Genomic DNA, 24685 nt, shown 5'->3' on the forward strand with positions numbered 1-24685 from the left:
AAGGTATAAAAATCAAATAAAAAACAGTCAAAGTTCTTGATAGTTGTTTGAGACCTTCTTATAACTTAAGCTGCAGAAGTGAGTAAGAAGCTAGAAACTTTGGGGAATTTCAGGGTTTAGGAGGTAACAGTTTACATTCACCCAGTATATTCTTTCCTCTGCATCTCATTGTGTGGTTGCTTCATGGACCCACCATGGTTGGTGTTTATGTGTGTGCTGTGGATTAAAAACTGGTGGTCAGCTTAATCAGCTGAATTAAATCGGCATGGTGCTGAGTTTAGATGGTCCACCTGAAGAAGGTTGCCAGCATAAATAGAGACATGGAGAAAAAGAGCTAGGTATTGTGGGTTCTCCTCAGTGTTGCTGTTTTAGAGCTGTTGGTTCTCCTGGAGGAGCTCTTCATAGCTAGCTTGCCTGATATGGATCCAGCCATTATCATCAGAGGAACTTGGGACCTTGCCACTGAGAGTGGCTTTAGGAGAGTTCATGTTAGGGGAGCTCTGGTCCTTACATTGTACATTGCTTCCTCGCTCTGGAAGGGAAGATGTGTGCTGTTTAACCTCCAGGAGAAGTTGTCATGCTGTCTTTCTGGTATGTACTTGACTGTTATTATTGGAGGAGCTCAGGACCTCTGTGTCACTAATGATGGCGGTGGTGCTTTTAAGGGCAGCCGTGGTTCTTATTTTGAGAGTGACTTCTTGGCTCCAGTGTAGAACTTCAACTTATCACACAGCTCCTTCACCTCGCTGACTTTCTGGCTTTTACTGCTGACCTTTGGGTATTCTTAGTGCGGATCTGTAAAAGAGACTGGCATGTGTCCTTCTCATGGGTTCTAGACCTCCAGGGAGACTCATGGGAGGCATTGTCATGGGCTCTAGGTTTTCATTTGGACTCATGTAAGACACTGCTGTGGGATCCAGGCCCTTGGCTGAATATTCTGAGTCTTTAGTGTTATGGACACATTTCCTGCACTTTCTTGTGTTAATGCTCAGTGATAGTCATAAAATAATATAAATTCAGTGTGCTGATTGTAATTGTTCTCCTCACAACCCGTGACTACAACCATGTAATATGGAGCTAAGGAGTAAGGCCTGGAGCCATTTCACGTGGAAGACTGGGTGCCTCAGATAATCATCCGTAGTTTGGTCCCAGCACCAAAAAAGAAAGAAAGAAAGAAAGAAAGAAAGAAAGAAAGAAAGAAAGAAAGAAGAAGAAAGAAGAAAGAAAGAAAGAAGAAAGAGAAAGAAAGATAGAAAAAGAAAGAAGGAAGGAAAGAAAAAGAAAGAAAGAAAGAAGGAAAGAAAAAGAAAGAAAGAAGGAAGGAAAGAAAAAGAAAGAAAGAAAAAGAAAGGAAGAAAGGAAGAAGGAAGAAAGGAAAGAAAAAGAAAGAAAGAAAGAGGAAAAAGGAAAAAAACAAAAGAAACTATCAACCAACATTTGATATGAAAATCTTGGCTGCAGCTGGGGATTTAGCTCAGCAGCATAAGTGCCCTGCTTTGGCAAGCTCATGAGTTCAATTCCTGGTACAAAAAAAAAAAAAAAAAAAAAAAAAAAAAAAAAATAAGAAAGATAAATAGAAAGAAAAGCTCTGCTCATCTACTTGCCTACTTGCATTTGTTTAAATACAAATCTGTGGATTTATTTTTCCTGAAGTTAAGGGTTCAAATAATTATGTTGAATGACCTGAAATTTCTTTTAAACTTCACAGGGTCCTCTTTCTGGTGCATATATAAGAAATCATTCATTATGAAACAGATATTCACCAAGCAGATCTACTTAGAGTTTTTTTTTTTTTAATAACATTCATATTCAAGGATTGTCCCTAACATTCTCAAATATATTAAAAGGAATGTTTCCTTGTCTCTTTGGTCTATTCTAAAACAAACTATTTTACATCATTACAGTAAGTCATTACAGATAAGTAAATTCATGAATCCAGGCAGATGAATCTTTTAAAATGCTGAACGCTGTGATTTATGCTTTCTCTGTTAAAAGAGGCCTGAATTCAGGACACTGCTTTGAAAAGCAGCATGAGTCCTGTCCCATTTTCCCAGCATGCTACTTATGGACTTGTCTGGTGCCTAGAAGAATATCTAAAGTGCCTTGTCATTTGCAGACAGAGGAAACACACTTAAAAAACACAAACCTCACCTGTAGCAAGCCAAGATGTCTTGATCAGTGAGAAAAATAATAAAAACTTGACTGATCATCTGCTTAAACAAAAAGTTCCTCTGTAGTCATCAAAAATTGTCTGTTGAGCTGAAAGAATCAGACTAGCATGGGTAGACCATGGATCTATAGATTCAGGCAGTGACATTTATCTGTTTGGAGAACGGAGTGGGACTGGGACCCCAGCACTACCCAGGAAGCCGCCTGTATGGTGCCTCCTGGCCCATCGTGGAGCCTGCCTGGAGCAGCCTTTTGGGGAGGAGCTGAAAGAGAATATCCAAGGCCCTGGCTTTGTACCTTAAGTTATGAAGACCTTGTGTAACTCTTGAAATGCGCCTTCTCATCCTGATGTTCCCAGGTACCCCGTGTGAGGAGTTGGCATTCAGGGGTCGAGGTCCTCCTGCTGCCTGAATGCATCTACTTCTCCTGGAACCCTTTAGTCATCACTTATTGCTGAGGAAGGAGGGGAATAGCAGGTAGCAGCCCAAGAGAGGGATATTTCACCTACATCTAAGGGAAGCTGGTGCCTGCAGCAAAGCTGTGTTGTCATTAACATGAGCTGCTCCTTAATTGTGACTGATAGTGACTTCACAGTGTGCATGGAATTAACAACCACAAAGCACAAAGCATCACCTCAGGGAGGCAGCCATGGTGAGGACATTAACACCATCCCAAGAGAGGCTTTGAGGAAGCTTGTAGGAAGCAACAAGTTAGATGAGGGGAACAGGAATGCTCACTGCGCTGAGTTACGAGCAAAGTGTGCAGAGGACCTTGTTCCCCAGGAAAAGCTGCTGAGTCAAGTGCAAAGAAGTGACCTTACCTAGTGACGGGTGGCATGGTTCCCGCCACAGCCAGAAGGGTGCAGGTGAAGTTGCTTCAAGTTGTAGTACCCAGGTGGCTTCTGACTGGCTGGATCCTGTCCCCTTCAGGAAAGAGAATCTGCACAGACAGCTGAGCGCTTTTTATACCTTTGTGATTTAATTTCCATACCATTCTTTGCATCAGCACCATCTCTGTGCCTGTCGGAAAACGCAGGCATGACAGTGACACAGCCGGGACTCGGGCCATCTCCTCATGAGTCTACTGTCTGCTGGGTCAGGAGGAGTAGCTGATGATAGGAACATGCACCTGTGTCACGGCTGTGCTGGCAGCTTGGGTTAGGATGCTGCCACCATAGCCTGCAGCTGGCAGGGCTGATCTTGGGGTCTCAGCAGTTCCCTCTGACAGCCCTGTCTCTGCTGACCACGCAGCACAGTGGTCCCAAAGTGCTGTCTCTGGGCAGTGGGACCTTCTCACATTCTGAGCAGCAGCCCCTTCCCACCCTCCCATCTGCGGCCCCATGTGTCCCCTCCGGTTCTGTGGCACTGACCTTTTTCTTTAAAATTCCACATATAGGTGAGCCTGTGCAACCTTTTCCTGTCTCCAATCATTTCCCCCGAATATCTGGTCCGGTGGCACCATCCACACTGTTAAAAATGACATCTCTGCTTCTTCACCTTTGCATAGTATTCCACCAGTCTGTAAGCCACCTTCCCCCTGTTTCTCTGTCTGTTCATCTGTAGAAGGAACTGAAATCGCACTCACATCTTCAGTCTGAGCGGTACAGGGTTGGATGTGACAAGGAGTCATGGCTGTGACACGAAGATGGCAGAATTTTGGAAATATATCCCAGCAGGCAATCTTCTCGATCTGGGTGCATTTTGGTGGAATTTCCCTCCTTGTTCTCCAGTTGGTTATAGTAATTCACATCTTCACCAACAGTGCACAGAACATCACATTCTACCCTCCAAATGTATATACATATATCATTCAAAGTAAATGCAGATGGTGACCTATGCAAATCAGCATTCCCTGAGGGACTTTGGGGTCTGCTCCTCCAGGAGTGAAGTCTTCCGTGAGCTGGTAACATATATGATTGAATTATGAACAGTTGCATTTTAAAAAAGAAAACAAACCTAGTGTTAAACACGTCTCCCAAGGCACTGTGCTGAACAATGTACATTTTGTCCCTTATGTAATCCTCACAGCAGTTTTGAGAACTAGTGAGCCTTGTCATCCTGGTTTGTAGAGAAGTCTCTGGAAAGTTGGCTGTAGAATTCTCAACAGTGGGGAATGCATGGTGACATTTGGCCTGGACGCATCTTCATGTGCTCTGGTTAACTAGAGACAGTCCTGGAAAGCTCAAGGACATGGGATCAGAAGCCTCAAACTAAGCTGCTGCCCCAGATCTTTTAATTTATGACTTTTGTTACATAACCCATCAGTCTCTCTAAGGGGTGTGTAATAAGAGGAGCTGGCTAGGTCTGTTTTAAAATGGGACTAGTTAGTGTTTAGGAAGTGTCTGGACCCTCATAACCTCATACATACTACCTTACTGTTAGCGGTGGCTTTAAGAGGGTGGTTATTTAGTATAATATTTTTGAATCCTTGAGAGTTTGTTAAAAATATGAATGCTTTTTTTGTCTTTCAGTAACACTGTATTTATTCTTACAGTATGTGCTCATACTTTATGAGTTTTTTGTTTGTTTGTTTGTTTCCTTTTTTGACAGGGTCTCGCTATGTAGTTCATGCTGCTCCTGAGCTCTCTATGTGGCTGAGGTTGGCCTTGAACTCTCGGTAGTCCTCCTGCCTCAGCCTCCTCAAAGCTGGGACTACAGACGTGTGCCACCATGGCATAGCATTGATGAATTTGTAACTACATGGTTTCAAGTTTCTGTGAAAAGCTTCTGATTTTCCTGGCTTAATCACCGATCTTTATATATTGATGATGTATTCAGTCACTTTACCGAACGACCTTATTCCACGAAGGTCTTAAAGACCAGGGAATCTGCAGAGGCTGCGCTGCACACCAGCCCCTGCCCCTCTTACTTCCTGGGTAGGATGCAGACCTGCCCCCCGGCCCAGCCTGGCCAATGGTCCTTGCGACTCTCCCACCCCCAGGGCATGGTCAGGCCCTCTGCTTCCTGTTTATCCCACATCAGATATGGGCTACCAGCTCCTCAGAGCAGTATAGCTGGCGCTTGCCGCCAACGTGCACTAGCAAGAAAACACTTTTAAAATTCTGACTAAATAAAAAGAATCCACCATTAACCAAGGATTAGTATTCTCCTTGATTTCTATTCCAACTTTTCCTCTTTCCTCTTTTACTAAATCAGCTGTTACTTCCCCTTAAATTTTCAAAACTAGTGATGAGAATCACTAGCTCTTTGTTCTGACTTTATTGATGGTATCTACTTTTATTTTATATGCTGTCTGGAGTTTCTGTTAAGTAATATTCACTATAATTTGAAAGTTGCTTGCTGTTTGATTTAGTTATTTAAGTAGCTGATTAAACATCACATTAATTCAATATTTATTAATCTTATCACATCAGCTTTTTCCTTTTAATATTTTACAGGATCATTTTTGTATTAATCTTCATTTATGAACAAAATGCACACTGCTTCAAAAAGTATAATCTTTTAATCCACTGATGGATAATGTTTGATTAAATTTTAGGGTATTTTTGCTGTTCCTTCTACTTACAAGTAAAAGAGACCTTAATGTTTAATATTAAGTACTGCCATTTCAGAAAACTTTGATGTGAGATTTAGGCTTTCTGTTGGGTTTTTGCCATTAATTAGGAAACTGTCATTTTTAGTTACTCATGTAAAATTGGTGATATATATTTCTTTAATGTCCAACAGAACTATCATATAAACCCCATTTTACTTAATCCTTTTTAACTAATAAATGTTTGGCAACCTTTTAAATTTCTTCTAGAGTTTCTTTTCTGTTCATTTTCACCACTCTCTCACTAAATGTAAATTTCTTAATTATCTGTTGCATGTAGTTTTTGAGAATTAGTGTGAACCTTCATAAAATAGAACTTTTGAATATATTGTTACTGTGTAATCAGAGTGGATAAAGCCTTTTCCTCATCACTAACTTCTTATGTTCTTGATTCTCTTTCTCTTTTAGAACCATCTTTTGGCATTAATTTTGAATTATATTTTTATATTTATCTATTAGAGCTTTTGGCACCTCCTTTTACTTTAATTTCTTCTGCATTGTTTTTTCTAGGTTTGCAAATTGAACTCGTGACTTATGTATTTCAGTTTTACACAGTAATGGGATGATTTTAAAATACTAATTTCCCATGAGTATACTTTTCACTGCTTGGCACCAGTGGAACCCATGCTTTGGGGGGAATTGCTGCTGTGTGTTAGTCACTAAAGCGTGCTTGTTCATTTGACTCACACATCTCCTCGATAGGTTTAAAAGTCTTCATAAAGAATTACGAGTGCCCAATAGTAAATATTACCAAATTAATTGCTTCAAAGACATACAAAATACATATGCTCAAATTACAATTACTTTTATCTATCAAGGCCTGCAGTGTCTCCAGTCATTAAACATGACCATTGGCCAATTTCATTTATTTATTTTTTGAGACAGGATCTTGTTGTGCAGTTCAGGCTGACCTTGAGCTCTCTTTGTAACCTAGGCTGGTCTCAAACTTGCAGTTACAATCCCTAGTGCTTCGATTATAGGCGTTGGCATTACTTCCTACAATATGGCCAATTTTAGTAAAGTCGCTCATGTTCTGTGCACTGAAGACTCAGAATGAAGAAAATACAGTCAGATAAGCATATTTAAACTGTAGCAAACAGTGAGGCTTCGCACTTAGGAGCCTGGGCTCCAGAGTTTGCCTCCTTAAAAAATGAATGGGTTTTACATTTAGTTGCCATGGTGGGGCTGTTACCAACTTACTTAGCTTTTTCTATATTTTGTGACTCTGACATGAGTACAATAATATTGTCAACATTGCATGATTGCTGTGAGGGTTAAATAAGTTAATATGTGAAAAACACCCACCCAAAACTGCCTGGTACAAAAGTCACTTAATAATTATAATTATTTTTACTAATTATTCTCAATAATAGTTAAAGTATAAATGTTTTGATGTCCTGAGTGGAATCGAAATTTTCTATTCTGTGGGTGAGCTGCATTTTCCTAAGCTGAAGTAGAAACCAGCTAAAGAAGCTGCAGAATAATTGTCATCTTATTAATTTTATTACCTTTCCTGACAAGCTCGGACTCCAGTTGGCACTTGCCGGGCCAGCAGTTTTGATAATCCACATTCACTTGTTGGCTGGATTTCACATGACTGTCAGGTTTGATAACTCACGGGGTAGATTTAAGTGACAGAGGTTTAGTTAGGATGGGCTAGAAACAGCCTGTTTTGCTGGGTTGGTTTATTTTTGCTGAAGAAAGTGGGGATCTGACAGTTGTGTTTACCAGAGAATCCACTGCATGGGAATATTCCCCCCAATTCTTTGGAGTAAGAAAGCAGCTTCTCCCTCCTTGTAGTTTTTAGATTCCCCCATGAGAATGAAAATTTTGTCTGCAGCACCAGACTTGTTTGTTAAACATAAAAGAGCATAAATCCTCCCTGGGTCCCCAGGGTACGTGGAGAAAGGGAGTGGTCATTGTAAACCACTTAGCATGGTGAGCTGGGGATCAAGTTGCTGGGACAAAGTGGTGTTTGATTGGCTCGTGAAATAGGCTTAGTAAATCCTTTAAACACTGATGTGGGCAAGTCTGCTCCTTGAAAATTAATACCTGAGGGTGTATGGTATGGATTAGTGTGTCTCCAGGACCGGCACCTGAGCCTGGATGGGTTTCTGAATGTAATGATGGCTGCGTTTTATGTGTAAAACTTGCTTACTCTAATTGTTTCCTTTCCATAACCTGCAGTTAGTTCTTTCACCATTATTTTCTCTCTTCATTCCCTACTTGATGATTTTCTGTCTTTTATAGTGCATCAACTGATGATTTCTGTGTGAATCACAGATTCTCCAAATGGCATTGACAAAAAAAGAAACAAAAAAAAAAAAAAAAATTCAGATTATTAGGAAAGATAGCTGGATTCCATGCAGTCTTCTCTTCCCAGCCTCGATCTACATTCTTGATAAGTTAAAAGGCAGCCTGATATCAGGTAGCAATCATGCACACAGATAGATACTTTGGTTTTAATTGCAAGGTAGTAAAACTGAGCTGTGGGCACTGTTCTAGGTATACGCTCAGTTGATGTGTTTTACTGAATCTCTATGGTGACAGAGTTTAACTAACCCCTGCTACGGCGAAGTCCTCTACCTCTGACACCTGAGGTTGGCCTGTTTCTGTCTTATCCTCAATCTGAGTTAAACAAAAAAGGAGAAAAAAAAAAAAGAAAGAAAGAGGAAAAAGGATATTTTTGTAATCATATCACTTTTAACAAGGAGAGTTACTATTTTAAGTAAAAACAAAATCTTAATAAATGAATAATAAATGACCATAATATTAATAGCAGAATAAGTAAGAGAATTTTAGAAGTATATTAGTGCATGACAATAATTTTGAAAATAAATTTGAAATGCCTCATTAACGTGAAAGTTGGGAGCCTGTACTAAACTTCACTGTTGTATAGACAGAGAGCCCGGTAAGCTTTTAGCTGTTCCTTTCATGTAACCTTCTTGGAATGCAAAATTACATAGAGGTTTTAAAGCACTGTGATAAATGTTTGTTTCAGACTTGCATGAGCATGTGAGAATTCACTGCCAGCTGTCTTGCTGTAAAACTAGAAATTGTTACAAAGGTTGTTTTTCAAATGGCATCAAATTCAGTACAAAATCTTCAGAAATAAGTAATAATGAACTCATCACCTTCTTATTTGCAGGCCAGTGGTCTTTGTGTGTGGGGTTCAATGAGGTCAAATTTAAGACTTTTACAGCAGGCACTGGAGATTTACTTGCTCTTTAGTAAATACTTAGCACTTGTAAACCAGATATTCCCTCATGTGGTTAAAAACCTTGCTCAAGTACATTTAAAGAAGTTATGCATCAGATAAACCCATTTCTTAAAAAAATAGAAATGAAAATAATGTGTAGTAAGACAGTTGTGTACCTTGTTAATTTTACTTTCTGGAATATGAATTTTTGTCTCTTAGGATACTTTCTGTATTTGAAAGACTACAAAATATTCTTCTGAAAATGTTCTCCAGAGACCTTTTGGTTTGATGCATTCTGCCCAAACTGTGTATTGAGAATGACCTCACGGCGGTCAAACCCAATGGACCGGTGCTCTCTGGCTTTCCTGCTCTTTGATCTTTCTTTGACACTCGGCACTACTGACCGCTTTGACTTCTGGTGGACATTAGTGTCTCTGCCCTCTTCCTGGAGCTCTGTGTCATCACCAAGCATGGGGTCCCCACAAGATCCTGGCATCCCTCAAATATGCCATGATCCTATGTGTGCCTTCCTCCTGTTCTTGAAGGCCCCAAGGGCTTCTCTTCAAGGGAAGCAAACTCCATGCTAACCAGGCCTACTAATATAAATACAGAAGAGACCTAGTACCATAAAGAAGCACGAAAGCCTGTGAGAATTTACAAAACCAAAAAGTTCAGGGCTCAACTCAAGTGGTTCCACTTAGCCACAGCATCAGTTGGTCAGTTGGCCTGGAGGCCAGGACTCCTACCTTTCCTCATAGACTACCAGAGCAGTCTTCACTATGCCTGCCCTGTGGGAACTGGGAAAGGGAAGATAATTAAACAAAGGCACCCCTCTCCTGGATTTGACACCTATTCTGGTGGTGAACCATCCTGGAATTACAGTAAAGCTCATGATGTTTCTTACTGCCAGAGCTTCAAATTTAGGACAAATGACAAATCTAGATTGTATGTGTGAAATTCTACTTTGTAATGTGTTGACTTGATATTTTAAAGAAACTTGAGGCCCTTCAAAACTGTACCCACTTCTGCTTACAAGGTTGACTTCCAAAGTATGATCCAGAAATTGTAGTTTTCAAAACCAAAGCCTTCTCACCTGCGCCTGCCTTTCCACCTGGGTCTCCTTCTGCTTCTTTGTTCCTCCTCCTCTGTTCCTGGCCGGCCATGCCTGATCCTTTTGCTCTTATATTACAGAGCATGTATTTTCCTTCTTGCTAGAAAGCATTTCCACGTCCCTCCCTTTTCACCCTGGTCGGTCACTATTCATTGACAGATGTCAGGCCCTCTGTAACTGGAGCCTAATCTTGCAGTGTAAAGTTCCCCTCCATTGGTGTCCCATAGTCTGGCATGGTGCGCTTGCAGCAAGGTTCTTACAGATGCGTTTTATGAACCCCAAAGCCAGAGTGGCTTTGGTTTCCTCTTTGTTTCCTGAGACTGCAGCACAGCAATTAATACCAAGTCAGTGCTTCATGAACATCTACAGAATGAGTGGTGAAGGCCCACAAAAGACAGGGTTACCTCCCAGGCATACAGCAGATGGGAGGTGAGCACGCGGTGACAGCTACCCTGAGAGACACGATCGTTATAAACGTTTGTACAGGTGTGTCTGAGGCATCTACTTAAGTCAGCCCTACTGGACTCCCTCCTCTCCTGCGCCGACCCTTCCAGGTCACACACATAGACACACAGACACACAGACACATATACTCTCCCTCCTGCGGGAAGAGGATCCTGGCTCCTTTGCATTGTATGATGGAGGTTCCATCCTCTCTATTCTTTTAATTTGGGTTTTCATAGTCATTGCTTTCCCGGTTCCCAGTTCGTCTTACAGTGTAGGTGTCTGAGGAGTAGGAGAGATGTAGAGTAGAGAAGGAGAAAACTTTACTTCCTGCAATTCTGAGTCCGCAGTGTTTTCACTATCCCATGTGTGTGGTCTCATTTGAGTGAAGTTGTTTAAAAATAAACATAATAGTCTGGATGTCATATGTATCTCAAATAATAGGAACTAATTCATGTCAAAATAATGTATGTCAGGACATCAGTGCACATTAACAGTTATACCAGAAAAAATAGAAGGAAGTGGTCGAATGCTCTTAAGCACACTTACTGTGAATGTGCTAGCAGTAGATACAGACTAATAGGAATATGTCTAATTGTCTTGATTAGGAGGCCGGTGGTGGAACCAGTGTTTCTCCTAGTGGCCTGCTGCTCCAAAGTAACGAGAAACTCTTGGAAAAATTCCAAACAAAATATAAAATCTTCTCTTCACTTACTTAGGTGCCCTTCTATTTCTGGAAATTTTACCTTCAACTTAAACAGCACAAAACATGTATGTGTCTAGCCATGAGGTAATGTCAGGTTCCAGACCCAGATAAATGTTGGAAAAACTTTTACCTGAAAGAGATGTCTGGTGAAACATCCGAGAAGCTTGGGGATCTCTAGACTTTGCAGTTCTGAGCATTGCTGGACCTTGCCTACCACATTTCTGGAGTTTCACTCCTAATCATGGAACCACCCTAAAACATTTCTAGAGATTTCCAGAGCATCCTGTTTGGTGGCAATACTCTTCCATGTAAGTACTTCTGAGTCAGATCTTCCAAATTAAAGTTAACATTTGTTTATAACATTTATTTCGTATGTTTGTAATATATGGATTTAAGAAAGGTGAGAGTGTCTCATAGGTAGATTGATTGATTAATATTAAAAGCCTGTTTATACAAAGAGAAGAGAAGTGTCAGCGTGACAAGAACCAGGAGACCTCTCAGGGCAGTGGTGTACAAAGGCTGTGTGAAAATCTTGTACACCTTGAGGTGACTTCAGAAAGGCCCACGTCCCAGATGAGGGCAGGAAGCCAAGGGGTGAGAGTACCTGGGATGGAAGAGTAGCTGCCCGAAGGTAAGAGCAGACAGTGGAATGCTTGTCCCATCTAGCATGAAAGGAAGCTGAGTAACTCCGTATGAGGTGCGTGCCAGTGCTGAGGTCCAAAGGGGTCTTCATTGTGTTAGGAATCCGTGAATGGCAAACCAGGAGGACTTTGCACGGATACTTCAATTGGCATCTCATCTTTCTTTCTCTCTCTCTTTTGTTTTCTTTGACTGTACCATTACAATTGCTGGACTGAATTCCAGATGAACTCATTGCTGGAGTGCATAGATGCCTCTGCAGGCTGGAGATCTGGTTGCCGCAGTGACCCTGACACTCTGTCTGTCTCCCTGTCCCGTTCCAGGTACGACTTTGTAGAGGTGGAGGAGCCCAGTGACGGAAGTGTGTTGGGCCGCTGGTGTGGCTCTGGGGCTGCACCAGGAAAGCAGATTTCCAAAGGAAACCAGATCAGGATCAGATTTGTGTCCGATGAGTATTTCCCTGCAGAGCCAGGGTTCTGCATCCACTATAGCATTGTGGCTCCGGTGAGTACTGCACTGAGTACCATGATGTCGTCGTGTCAGCTGCTGGTTTACTTGATTCTTCCCCTCTTGAACATGGGAATCAGAAAACCAAAAACCTCTCCTCCATCTCACTCCCTCCATAAATTCTGCTCTATTAAACAAGGCAGAGATTTTCACCATGCACAACTAGCAGCGTTAAGTACCCTATCAGTGTAATAAAGTATGTGTTTTTACATTTACAAAGTTAAACCCATTACCTTTGGCTCATCAACTGATATTTCAGCATTGGTGAGAAACCGATAGGTTGTCTCCTGAGAAAAATAGGAAAATTTATGCTTTGTATTAATATCATATCATTTAGGAATTACCATAAGATTGAATACCACTATGACATAATTTGCAGTGAAAATCATACTAATAATAAAATTTATTATTTCATTAAATATTTTTCTTCTTCCAGCATTTTGGGTGACCCTGATATACTCTTTTGCAATTTAGTAAATATTATTCATTACTTAAAGATGTAATTTTTGAGAGTCACACAGTATTCTAGGGTTTCCAAATTAATGTATAGTTTTGGGAATGAACATACTAAAGAGTGAGGAAGCCAGCACTGTTTGAGATTTTGACTAAATATATGTGTATTGCCTTAAAAGTCGATGGTTACATGTGGTTTCTTAATTTTTCCCCATTAAAGTGACATTATTTATCTCTGAACCTACCATAAATTTATTTTTAGATATGTCATCTATAAAAATAAACCTGACATTTTTCTTTCCACCTTTGTTTGCTACAGAAGATCAAACTTACTATACTTTTCAAATGAATATATTGTCAATATAATTAAATGCAATTATCTAGATTTTCCTGTTTAATCTTAAAATTTAGCCTGCTTGTATAATATTCATGGCCTTTGTGTCCCCCAGAAAGGAATTTTAAAAATTTTCCATGGAATTTAAGAAATATTTCCACTTAATTTAATTATAATTGTATGTTGTATAATAATGATATTCTGATGACATTTATGTATTATTTCAAAGTTGCATCTCTTTATTTTATTACAACAAAAATATTGAAAACTATTGCTGTTTTTATCATATCCTACTTATAATCTTGAAGTTCTTACAAAATGTATGTTGAGATCATTTAGTATATCTTTTAATGTAATGACACATTTTAAAGGAGTAAAAAGTGGGTATCTTTAACATTTTTTTTTCTCTTTGTACTGAAATCAAGCTTGGGACCTTGTATGTGCCAAGCAGGCACTTGTGACACTGAGCTATATCCCCAGCCCATCTTTAACAATTTTAACAGATGATCTGGTCAATTAGTTGTACTTACTATGACGTATACTCTTACAGGGTATAAAAGTGTTAAATACACCCAGCAACTGCTGAAGCAAATTAAAAGTATGTATGAAATCAGTAATTAACTCCATTATATTTGCACTGTTATCTCAATTTCCCTTTTGGTTACCTCCAAGTCTACTGGAATATTTTTAGACAACTCAGTAAAGAGAATGCAGTTCAAATATTAGGGAATACAGTATAAAAGAAACATTAAATTACAAATACAAGTTTGAAGATGGTAGTTTATTCATTTAGTATTACTAGAATCTTTCATTGCATATGATATATAATGAAAGAGATCACTCTAAAATGTTATAAATTCAGGATGTATCAGTTTTCTTTATATAGATTAATATTCTATATAAAAAGATATAAAAGTATTCCATTTTGAAATAATTTTGTCATCATAGATTCTCCGTCATTTTCTTTGTTACATTCCAAGAGTTTCCTTAATTTAATTTAATATTTTAGATTTTTAAATTGAATCAGTTAATAATTGAGTAAAATTATTATAAATTATTAAAGTATTAAATTATCAAAAATTATATTATTTTTAAATTGAATAAAATTCATAACTTAAAAGTATTATAGGCAACAAAAGACATATATCTTAGAAACACTATTTAAAAGTAATACTTTGATACCCTAATTACAGGCTAGGATAAAGCTACTAAGAACCTAAGCCATTTTCATTGTATCCTGATTCACAGAATTTATAATTTAGTTTAATTAGTTGATTGTGGTCTTGAAAGCCATGACTACATTTCCACAAAGTGATATGACTGACACTTTCAGTCTGAGTTTTTGGTCACTAAGTTTGTTAATATTTGAATAAGGAATCATTAAATTGTATTATAACATATAGTAGTAGGTTTTATTCATTCCAACCCTGTTGTAAAACTGAACTTACAGAGATTATTTGCATCATAAGTGAACTATTCTCTTCATGTTATATTAACCTAAATGTGTACAAATAACCAACTATCCTGCTACAGGACAAAACATGAAAGCTAAAATGCGTATATGTTTCTACTAAAGGTTTTATCTTTTTATAACTTTATGACTGCACTGGTTATCTGGTTATATAATGTAAAAAGTGGTATGCATTCAGTGAAATTATTAAAGACAAAACCACAAAAAATATTTATAGCACCCAGCACAGAGGGCAGGTTATGGTCTCTCCATAAATACCTAAATATGGAGTCTATCATATACCTTCGTCACCCCAGCATGACACACGAGTCACTGGCCCCTTTACATCCATAAATGTGTATCAGCTTCATTGACCTCATGATAAGATAAAGAACCACAAAAGGATCTTCCGAAAGCACCCCACACTTATTGCTAAGAAAGTCTTTGCCCGGCAAATAAGAGATTATTATTATTATTATCTGTTGTGAGAGCTTTTTGGTGCCTGAGGTCAAACTCTACAATGGAGATGGCTTAGGTCCATCATTAAAACTGAATTTAGCACCTGCTAAGTGGGTCTGGCCCCAGTCTAGGACATTGTAAATGGGGGCTCTAGTGAGTGGGCTGTTGTCAGTTCTGGAGGCTGTGAACTGTGCTCTAGCAGGCCTGCGCTGCGGATTCGCGGTTAAATGGCATGGGGGCTGTTATGATTAACTGGACCCCTTTAGGAAACTAAACCTCAGACACTGGGAAGCAAAAAGGAGACCACACGAAGGTCTAGTCCTGCACTGCCTGCTAAGAGGAATTTGCTGATTTGGGTTCTGAAGTGTGCTTTTTGGAGAAGTTACTCATATATTGACAAATTTTAAAGTCATGTAAGCTTTGGTTCTCCTGTATTTCAATTTCCTCTGACAACGACCTGCAATTCTGTCCTGATTTCATCCAGCGCTCTCTATTCTGTACTTCACAACGGCCTGAAAAGTGGCAGGAGCTGATGAGTGAAACTTTGACAAGTCGTTATGCTTTTCAACCTTGAGCATGTTTTGAATTATCGTCATGTATTGCTAAATGAATCCCTCCCTCCGCGCATTCTCTCACACTTACTAGCAGGCCAGCAATCCATCAATCTTATCTATGAGTCAGATAAATGAGAGCCGAAAGGCAGAAAGTGTGCATCTCCGAGGGCGGAGGTGAAGGTCCTGCAGCAGTTGCTGAGGGGCAGGTTTCCCACTGCAAGCCCATCAGTTCCCAGGCGTTTGCTGTGTTGGATGTTTGCTTTCTGTCCTGGCTGAGCTTTCCTGTGAGCCTGCCTGGCTCCTTACCTAGAGGCTGTGGTCTTGGTGCTTGCAAGCATGCAGAATAAGCCCTGGTGTGCTGTGGACCACACAGTTGTTTGTTTGTTTGTTCTTTGTTTTTTTTTTTTTTTTTTTTTTTTTTTTTGTAACAATAAAAATGTTAAAACTCTGTGAGTCCTTGGTAGACTTAGCTTTCCATCCTAAGGTGTGCCATGAGTGCTTAGGACAAAGACATGCTGATTCTGCTCAGTAAGCCTGTATGGAAATGCAGTCATTTCGGAGAATGTCATAGAACTCCATTTTTTCCTTGGATTGCTCTATAACCAAAGGAGGACTGAACTGACTTCTCACTGGTGGCATGTTACCTTTGTCACTGCCACGGGACAGACTTAGCATTCATAAGGAAGAAAGTTGTAGACATACAGTGGTGACATCAAGTGTTGTCCTGCTCCTGAAAGGCTGAGCTATATAAACCAAGATACATGCTTGTCTTGCTGAAAACCTGCCCTGGCTTTTCTGTTTCTTCGTTCCCCCTCTTTTTCCCTTCATTCTTTCGTTTTTTCCCTGCCTTCCTTCCTTCCACCCAAAGTAGGAGGTTTTTAGAATGTTTGAGAAATACCCCTAATACTGCTATATAGAACGCAGTACAGACTTTTTACAACTGTTTATGTGTAGGTATATAAGCAGTTTTCCCTGTTTTGTTGAAGAAACGCTGAATATTTTGCATCTATTCCTACACAGAGAACTTTATGTCCTGTTACGGTTTTTCTAGAACAAATTACATGGGAAGCGTACTTTAGAATTTCTTGTATTTCTAGTACAGGGATGACTGCTGCTCTCTTTGGAAGTAGGATGGGATACGTAATTCTTCCCCACCTCTAATTTTCACTGATTCTGACCCCAAGGGTCTCAAAGGTGAATCTTTATTAGTTAATAGTTTTCATGAACAGTTTTTGTCATTACTTTTTATTTTTATAGCTTGTTACTAAAAGTACGTTCACTCTTGTAAGATGATTTGCTCATTCTCCTTCTCAGCTAACAGGTGACAGCACATATGGTATAGCAAGACACGAGGGGACCCTATGCTATAGGAAGTCATGATCCAGAGTATATTGAATAATTCTATATGTTATAGAAATACATATAATGCTCTGTATAATTTTCTGAGCTCAATATCATTTTTGGATTCCCAGGTATTTTAGAATAAGTCACAAAAAATTTTGTCTCCAATTATGTCTCTTGGTATTATAGGCTGACTCTAGTTTTAGAAATATTGACATGGGATTTTGGCTTGAAATGACAGGTAGTTGTAAATTTTTTAAAAAAGAAAAGTACAAGATTTATAAAATAAATTAATCTTCTAGCATTTAATACTATTTTAGAGAATCAATTAGAGAAATAGTCTCCAGTCATGCTCCATGGATCAATTAAAAAAAAAAAAAAAACCCACGTAAATTGTTCCTGCATGGTATATATTAGCTTTTATGATTGTGAGGAAGGAGTTAATAATGTCTCCCATTTTTTTCTTCTTGCTAAAAGAGAGAGGCAGAGAAAATGGCCCTGTAGATTAGCGGTGAGAGACTGTTTGGGAAGAAATGAAGCAAAGCTGAAATCAAACAGCGCAAGATTGTTTCTGTTTGCAGGCCACACACAGCGAGAGCCGAGCATACTTCACAGCCCTCAGAAAAGCACATTTCTTGTTTAATTTCAGAGTAATTTATAATAGATTATGTATGCTGGAGTCTTTGTAGTGTGGTGGAAGCACTATTATTTAAAATGTTAAGAGACCTACAAAGGCTGGAAAGCACATCTTTTTCGTCCAGTATCAAAATACTTTATAAAAGTCTGGTTTGTCTGTGAGAAATGTCTAAACCATCCACATAGTTTTATCAGAAAATGGATTCATATAACTATACTTATTTTAAACAATATGCAAATCCAAATCTGACCCTAAATTTTTAGTGTTTTTTTTTTCTTTAACATATACAACTATTTTTCTTAGGGATATTAACTGTGTATAATATATTTTTAAATGCTTATGAAATTTCAGGGCTTTGTTCTCTCTCCAGTCTTGTGAACATCATAAAAATGATTAAAGTACCATCATTTTTCTGGGTTATTGAACGTTGTATTTTAAGTGTTTAATATTAACTTTTGAGGAGAATAAGATAGTACATATGGCAGTTTATTACTGCCTTTTCCACTTAGTGAATTTTCCTGTTTCAACAAAGAGAAATAGATATGGTAGCCATCAGGCTACGGATTTTTACCTTGCTCTGTTGCCTAAAAAAGTGCCTAGCAGGGAAATGCGTGAACTCACTAAATTGCTATCAAAGTCACTTTATTATTTTATAATACTAAATCTTTTAAAACGTGAAATCAGTGACGCTTATTTGGATACTGATTCTGTTTTTAATTCTTGAGAGTAAAGTTGTATCAACAGATAAAATGCTGAAAGTATGTGACAAGCCTTCTTCTGCATGGCAGGCACATTACCACCTGAAGGATTGCTTCCTGGTTTCCTAATTGTCTAGGCTGCAGCCCTGTCAGGCTGCTGGCCCTTGTGCCTGGCTTCCGGGGAGGGTTACAAGGACACTTGGAGCCTGAGGTGCCATTTGGAACGCATGACTGATTGCCAAAGTAGTTATTAATTATGCAGGATGCTGAGAACAAAGCAGCTCAGTGCATATTGAAGTCAGAGGAGGAGAAACAGGGGAGGGCTTTTTACCAGAATTTGCCTGTAGATTATTTCACTGTTCATACCCTGGAAAGAAAGGTCTTAACTGAAGGCCAAATTTGCTTTTATGTTCAGTTTAAGAAAGATTCCAACCAACTCCCATGGCTCCAAATTCGGGGTTCACACCCTTACATGGGAGGCAGGAGCTTGCCTGGAGTAAAGTTACTGGGAGGAATATTTGGAGTCTCATCTCATAAGTAAAACATGACCAACAGAATAGGCTCAAGATTTTATAAAGCTTTAAACCTTCATAACAATTGCACTATGTTCCCATATTGCTGTATTAAACTCGTTTGAGTGAGTGAACATCATTGTGAAAATTTGCTTCAAAATTAGTGTATACTTACAGAAATAGAGGAGATTTTGGTCTTATAACTGTTGTAGTATTTAGAACATTGAAAGAGTATTTCAAGTACTGTAACCTATCCTGCAGTCTGAAGCACTTGTTGAATGATTAGATTTCATTAAAATGTATAATGCACTTGTATATTTATGCAAGGGGCCTCAAGATGACAGTATTTTATTGCATCAGAGAAGCTATACAGTTTCTGCAAAGACTAAACTCTTAGCTAAGAGCGGTGAATACATTTTTCAGCACAATGTTTACCCTTCAGATGTTGTGATCTTTCATATGGCCATCATGTCTGGCTTCCATTTTACTGATATCTTTTGTTCTAAGTAATCCCTTACTACTTGAGAGAGAATTTTATAGATATTATGGTTTTTATTCAGAAATGAACAATCAGTGCGCCCATAGGAATGGTAAAAACGCATAGAGCATTTTAAAGCATCGTACATAGGAATTGTAAGTAAAATTTACACTAATTCAGAACTTGAGATTTGACTCATAGCTACCTTTAAGTTGACACAGTTTGAGTAATATAACAAACTGAAAATGATGGAGCTGGTCTCTAGAATAAGTTTCAGAAATTAAAATTATGAGCATTAGTTTTTTTTTTTTTTAAAAAACCCTAATTCATTTTCACTTTAGTTCTTTCAACATATACTTGTTGAGAGAGAGCCAATGAGATATTCTGTTGAGAAAGTTTAAAGATATGGCCCTGCTTTTCTGATAATTTGCCTTGTTTTGGAGGCTATATATATATTGAATAGGCATCATAAATATAATTTGGAAAAATTATTATTACATACAGCTAAGTGAGGTAGAGATGGATGGCAGTTAGAATGGGACCAAGCCTAATACAGAGCCAGAACAGAGACCCAGCAAACCAGCCTGTGGCCCAGGCTGAGCTGATGGTAGCGAGGCACCAGGACGGAGAAGCCATGGCCAGGCCTGCAGCCTCCACAGCAGAACGGAAAGCTCAGGCCAGAACTGTGCTGTAACCCGCACTTTCTGATCTGGTGAAGCCAAACAGTTCCACACACAGAGAACATCGCAGCCAGACAGCTGACACGACTGCTCCTTCCTCGGCTTGTGTGCCCTCACTGCCTGCCTGCTCTCCCTCTTGGTCAGCAGGAGCCACGGACTGTGCTGGAATCCTGCAGGTTGATTGCAGTGTGACCCTAAGTAACCCTAGTTTGATTAGTGTGACCGCAGGCCTCTGGGTAAAGAGCCTCAGTGGCAGCCCACTTTCAGGACTCTCCTGCCTCTCCCCAGGACCTTTCTCTTAGTAAACTTTCCCTAGCCTTCTTTGTCCTCCTGTCCGTTCTTTTAACATCCTGAGACACAAACTCAGCACATCTCACTGGGTGGGAGTTACTACCTTGTGATGTGTAGTAAACTTATCTCATAATTCACAGTTGGCGTGGGCCCAGCCTGTAGCACAATTTTAAAAATACATTCTACAGCATGCTGAGACATTGGTAGAGAAACAAGACATTTACAACCATCAAGAAATTTTCTTTCATTTCCTCATGCTTTTACGTTTGATTGTCATTTGGTTCTGAGTTAATCTTGCCCATAATTTTAAAAGGCAAATATGTCTTTCAGACTTGCTGCACAAACACAATTCACCCCACTTCCCTTTGCCTAACCTTTCATGTTCCTTGTGGACAGGCACTTCCTGCCCTTTTAATTGATGCTTTTAGAATTTGTCCTCACATCTGCACATAATATGCTTATCTTGTTACTTCTTGATCCTTTTGTCAGTTGACTTCTCAATCTGGAATAGAAGGCTTTTGTTTCTTTCTTTCCATTGTCGGACACTGTTACAGTTTGTGTCTGGATGTCCCCACAAAACCTCATGCAGTCCTGGGGCATGCTTCTAGAGTTTGTGAATGACTTATGGTCCAGTGATGGGATTATGAGTGTGAGTACTATGCTTGCCCTGTGGTGGTAGCCTGCATACAATATAAGGGAGGGGAAAAGGCTTGCTCTGCCTCTCTCTCTTTTCCCCTTTTGCTCTTGTTGTTTTTGCTGTTTTCCACCAAAAAGAATGGTTGCCTCTCTGTCGTGCCTCCCTGCCTGGGAGCCAGCTGATTATGGACTGAAACCTTCACAAACTGTGAGCTAAATAAATCTTTCCTTCCTTCATTTTGGACATTGGGTATTTGGTTTCAGCAAAGAGAGAAAAGTAACCAAGACAGACATAGACACTTCCCATCATTCTATCCTCTCTGTTATCTTGCGTGTATCTCCTCCAAACTCAAAGTGTACCTCGAGGGGGTTATGGAATCTTTTCACTGGTGAACTGGGAATCTATTATTTCCTTTCTGGCCCTTTTGTGTTTCACTGGAAGTTGTATTACCTTGGGTTTACTTAGTTTTTCTGTGTACCACTGATCCTTGTGTAGCAGTGATCTCCATTCCTCAGAGTGTGTAAATCTTTTCTTTACCCCAGTTGCATATTCATGAGGAAATCCTTGGAGAAATCTCCTGGCCCACTGTATTCTGCACTGCTCCCCACAGGACTGCTGCTGCACTGTCACTTTGGGGATCCCCTACAGCCCCCTTCCTAGAAATTCTCTTCAACAATGTCTTGAGATCCATCTCCTTGTCCTGAAATTTTTTGTCTTCCTCTGTGGTAGTTCTGTGTTTCTGAAGTGAATAACCCACCAGTGAATTTATGGATAAATGTCAGCATCTGAGATAAATGTTTTATGACTTAGCATAATTGAAATATTCCTCTATGGGATCTCCAGACTTCATTGTCATCTTCTCTAAATCCAAATTTCAAGTTGGCCACTTAAAAGCCGATTGAGCATTCCGTGCACCTGGTCAGGATTACTGACCATTTACTTTGCAAATTATCTGGTTGAGTCAGTGCCTTTAAAAACAGTAATTGCAGCAGTCTGAGAGGCTGAGGCAGGAAAATTGCAAATTCAAAACCAGTCTGGGAAATGGAGGTTGGAGTGGAGGGAAATGAGATTTATTTATCGTGGATGCAGGGGAGATGGTGAAGCACTGTGTAAATGTAAAAAGTCTCCATGAGGAATGTGATCATGCATTACAAACATATATAAAATACAAAGACGTGCACGCATACAGGTATCAAGTGGTCCCAGGGATGTAGGGTGGGGGGAATGAGGAAATGGGATGGGTTTGAAAATAGAATTAAGAAACGTCATACACATGTAGCAGTTGCTCCCCCATGAATCTAATCATATATTTAAAACATATATCAATAAAATAAAAATAAGCAAAAACTATAAATAAAAATAATTTTTAAAAGGGCTGGGATGTAGCTCGGTGTGAAGGTTCTGCATTCCCTCCCTAGTACTGCTGAAACAAACACACAGATACCTGTTGCCCTTATCTCTTTTCTGAGTCTACAAATGTCCAGTGGCAATTCCATAAACTGAGTGACAAGTAGAGTAAGACCCGGACTCCCAGCATTCAATGTGATGTTTCTACTCGATTCCTCTCTCGTAGTGAGACTGTTCCATGCTCTACTCTTCTTGGATGTGTCAGTGCATATGTTTTCAGGTGTGTGTGTGTGTGTGTGTGTGTGTGTGTGTGTGTGTGTGTGTCTTTTCAAGGAGCCAATCTGAACAGGGAATAAGTCATTCTTCTGCCAAGAAGGGAAATGTATTTGGGGGTGTCAGGTAGTTTCATCAATGGATTTCAGCCAGTTCTCATGTTTTTACTCCACCTATGTGATCCCCTCTGCAGGTCTCTGGAAGTGCCACCCACTCCCAGAGTCTGTGCACCCAGCGGATTGCTCCTTGACCATGTTCTTACCATACTGTGTCAGATCCAACAGCCAAGTGGCCAGTGTCTGCCTGATTTGCATTTCCAAAACTGTATCACTGTTGGCTTTTTCCACTTTTCTTTGGACTTCAGGAATTGTGCCTTCTAAAAGTGTCATTAGAATCATTAGTTCCAAGAAAGAAGAGAGCTAAAATCACCATCATTTTCATTCTCTTTATCTTATTTATGCAATTTACATATTGATAGCCTTACTAGAAATTAATTTTATATTTGCTTAACAAAATATTCAGAAAGTGCGTGAATACATCCAGGACTTAGCAATAACGGATGCCCTGGCTTTATCATTCCAGGTCTGTCCCTCTGTCAGGTGCGATGAGTCCCATTAGAGCATGGCCGTGATCAGGTTATGCTTTTTTTTTCAGGGTCAAAGAAGCGCAGATACAGGTTAATGCTGACTGCTGACTTGGGGTATCTTGAACTGTTTTCAAATTCATGTCATGCCTGGTCAAGTCCGGAGTGAAACTGAGAAAGGGCTGGATGGCTGCTGTGCTTAGGAGCCTATGTTGTGACACCAGTGTTTTGAAAAAAGAAAGAACTTCTGGTGAGGGCACTGGGTCTTGGAAACAAGAATCTCGCTTTGTCCACCTCCCAGAGGGGTTGGTTGGTAGCTGGGAATTTATTGGAAGGAAGAGGGGAGACTCTTTGTTGAATAGATGGTGAGAAAGGGAATTTTTAGGGTTCTTCTTCATGTTGAGGCTCACTGTACCTCTTCAGGAGTAGCTTGCTGCTTTTCAGGGGGTTACGTGACTGAGGGTGTTGAGTTGGTGACCTCAAAAGCTCATCCCTTGAGCACGCTCAACAGCAGACAGCTGGGTTTTAGCTGATCTCTGGTGTGCTCCTGTGAGACAAGCTCACAGGAAGCTTTGTTCCTTGGTTAATCCATACCTAGTTTCTCACTGGTTTCACTGGAATTGCAAAAATGCTTTGTTTGTTACCGAGGATAGATATAACTAAAGGATTCATCATGCAATCCATATATTTTATGACTTTATCAGCTTAATCTACAAATATTTGTCTATTTGAGTAATATTATCAATGCACTAATATTACTTTGGATTCACATGAGTCTGATTTTAAATATAACTTGTTTTCCATCCATAAATAGTTTTACAACAACACTGGAATGAAAGTCTCTCCAAAAGGGATTAATTCTGAAAGATGAGTATGTTGTCTGCTCTTGGAAAGGAAGTGCCTAATAACATCAACTTTAAAAAACACGTGGTTCTCGCCTTTGGTGGTTCTAGTTATGGTTTGTTTTCAGCTCTACCATCATGGCAAAGCAATATGCGTTCAATAGAAGCCATACTTGGAATTTTGCTCTTTCCTAGGGCTGGTGGTGTGATAGTCAGTGTGGACCTGTTCTGGAAGCTTGGTAGCAACAGGAAATCTCAGCCACTGCGATCACAAAGGAAAGTGGCATTCTCTTTACAGTGTGCTCTGCCTACAAGTTGTGATGTTCAGTATGTTATGTGCACTAAGTTCACTGTTGGACTTGCATATTTTCATCTGCTCCTGGGTTTATCCAGATGAAACCCCATCAGAAGTCAGGAAGCATCTGTTGCTAAGTGAGGTGGAAGAGCATAAATATGTACTGAAATCCACCTTGGCTTTGTAAGGGGTGCTTTCGTGTCATGTAATTCTCATGCCATTCACTTTAAGAAAGTCACATACTTACAAGTATGGGTATTGATTAATCTTTCCCTAATTCTACTTAAAGTTAGGTTGTTTCTGGACTGGTTAGAAAATATGAGGAAAAGAACTAAGGAAAGAAAAGCAAATTTTTAGATCTCCTACCTCTCTTTGTTTTCCCATTTAAACAGTGATATTCATTGTGATGTCATGGATAATTGAGAAGCTGGTGAACCAGGTGAACAAGTCTGGGACTTTTTTACTTTTGAGTGATGAAAAGTGTGATGAATAAT

The 24685-nt window shown here is 39.5% G+C and overlaps 1 protein-coding gene across 2 annotated transcripts in view; it reads left to right on the forward strand.

The window, feature by feature from the left end:
- Pdgfc (platelet derived growth factor C) overlaps positions 1–24685 on the forward strand; it is a 196147-nt gene that overhangs the window by 134298 nt on the left and 37164 nt on the right. For both annotated transcript variants that reach the window (XM_063260879.1, XM_063260880.1), the window contains exon 3: positions 12144–12324. In XM_063260879.1, coding sequence (XP_063116949.1) covers positions 12144–12324 — 181 coding nt within the window. The remainder of the gene's footprint in view (positions 1–12143; positions 12325–24685) is intronic.

Source organism: Cavia porcellus, unplaced genomic scaffold (assembly GCF_034190915.1).
Source record: "Cavia porcellus strain 051 isolate PalLab524CR breed Dunkin Hartley unplaced genomic scaffold, mCavPor4.1 scaffold_14, whole genome shotgun sequence".
Classification (NCBI taxonomy): Eukaryota; Metazoa; Chordata; class Mammalia; order Rodentia; family Caviidae; genus Cavia; species Cavia porcellus.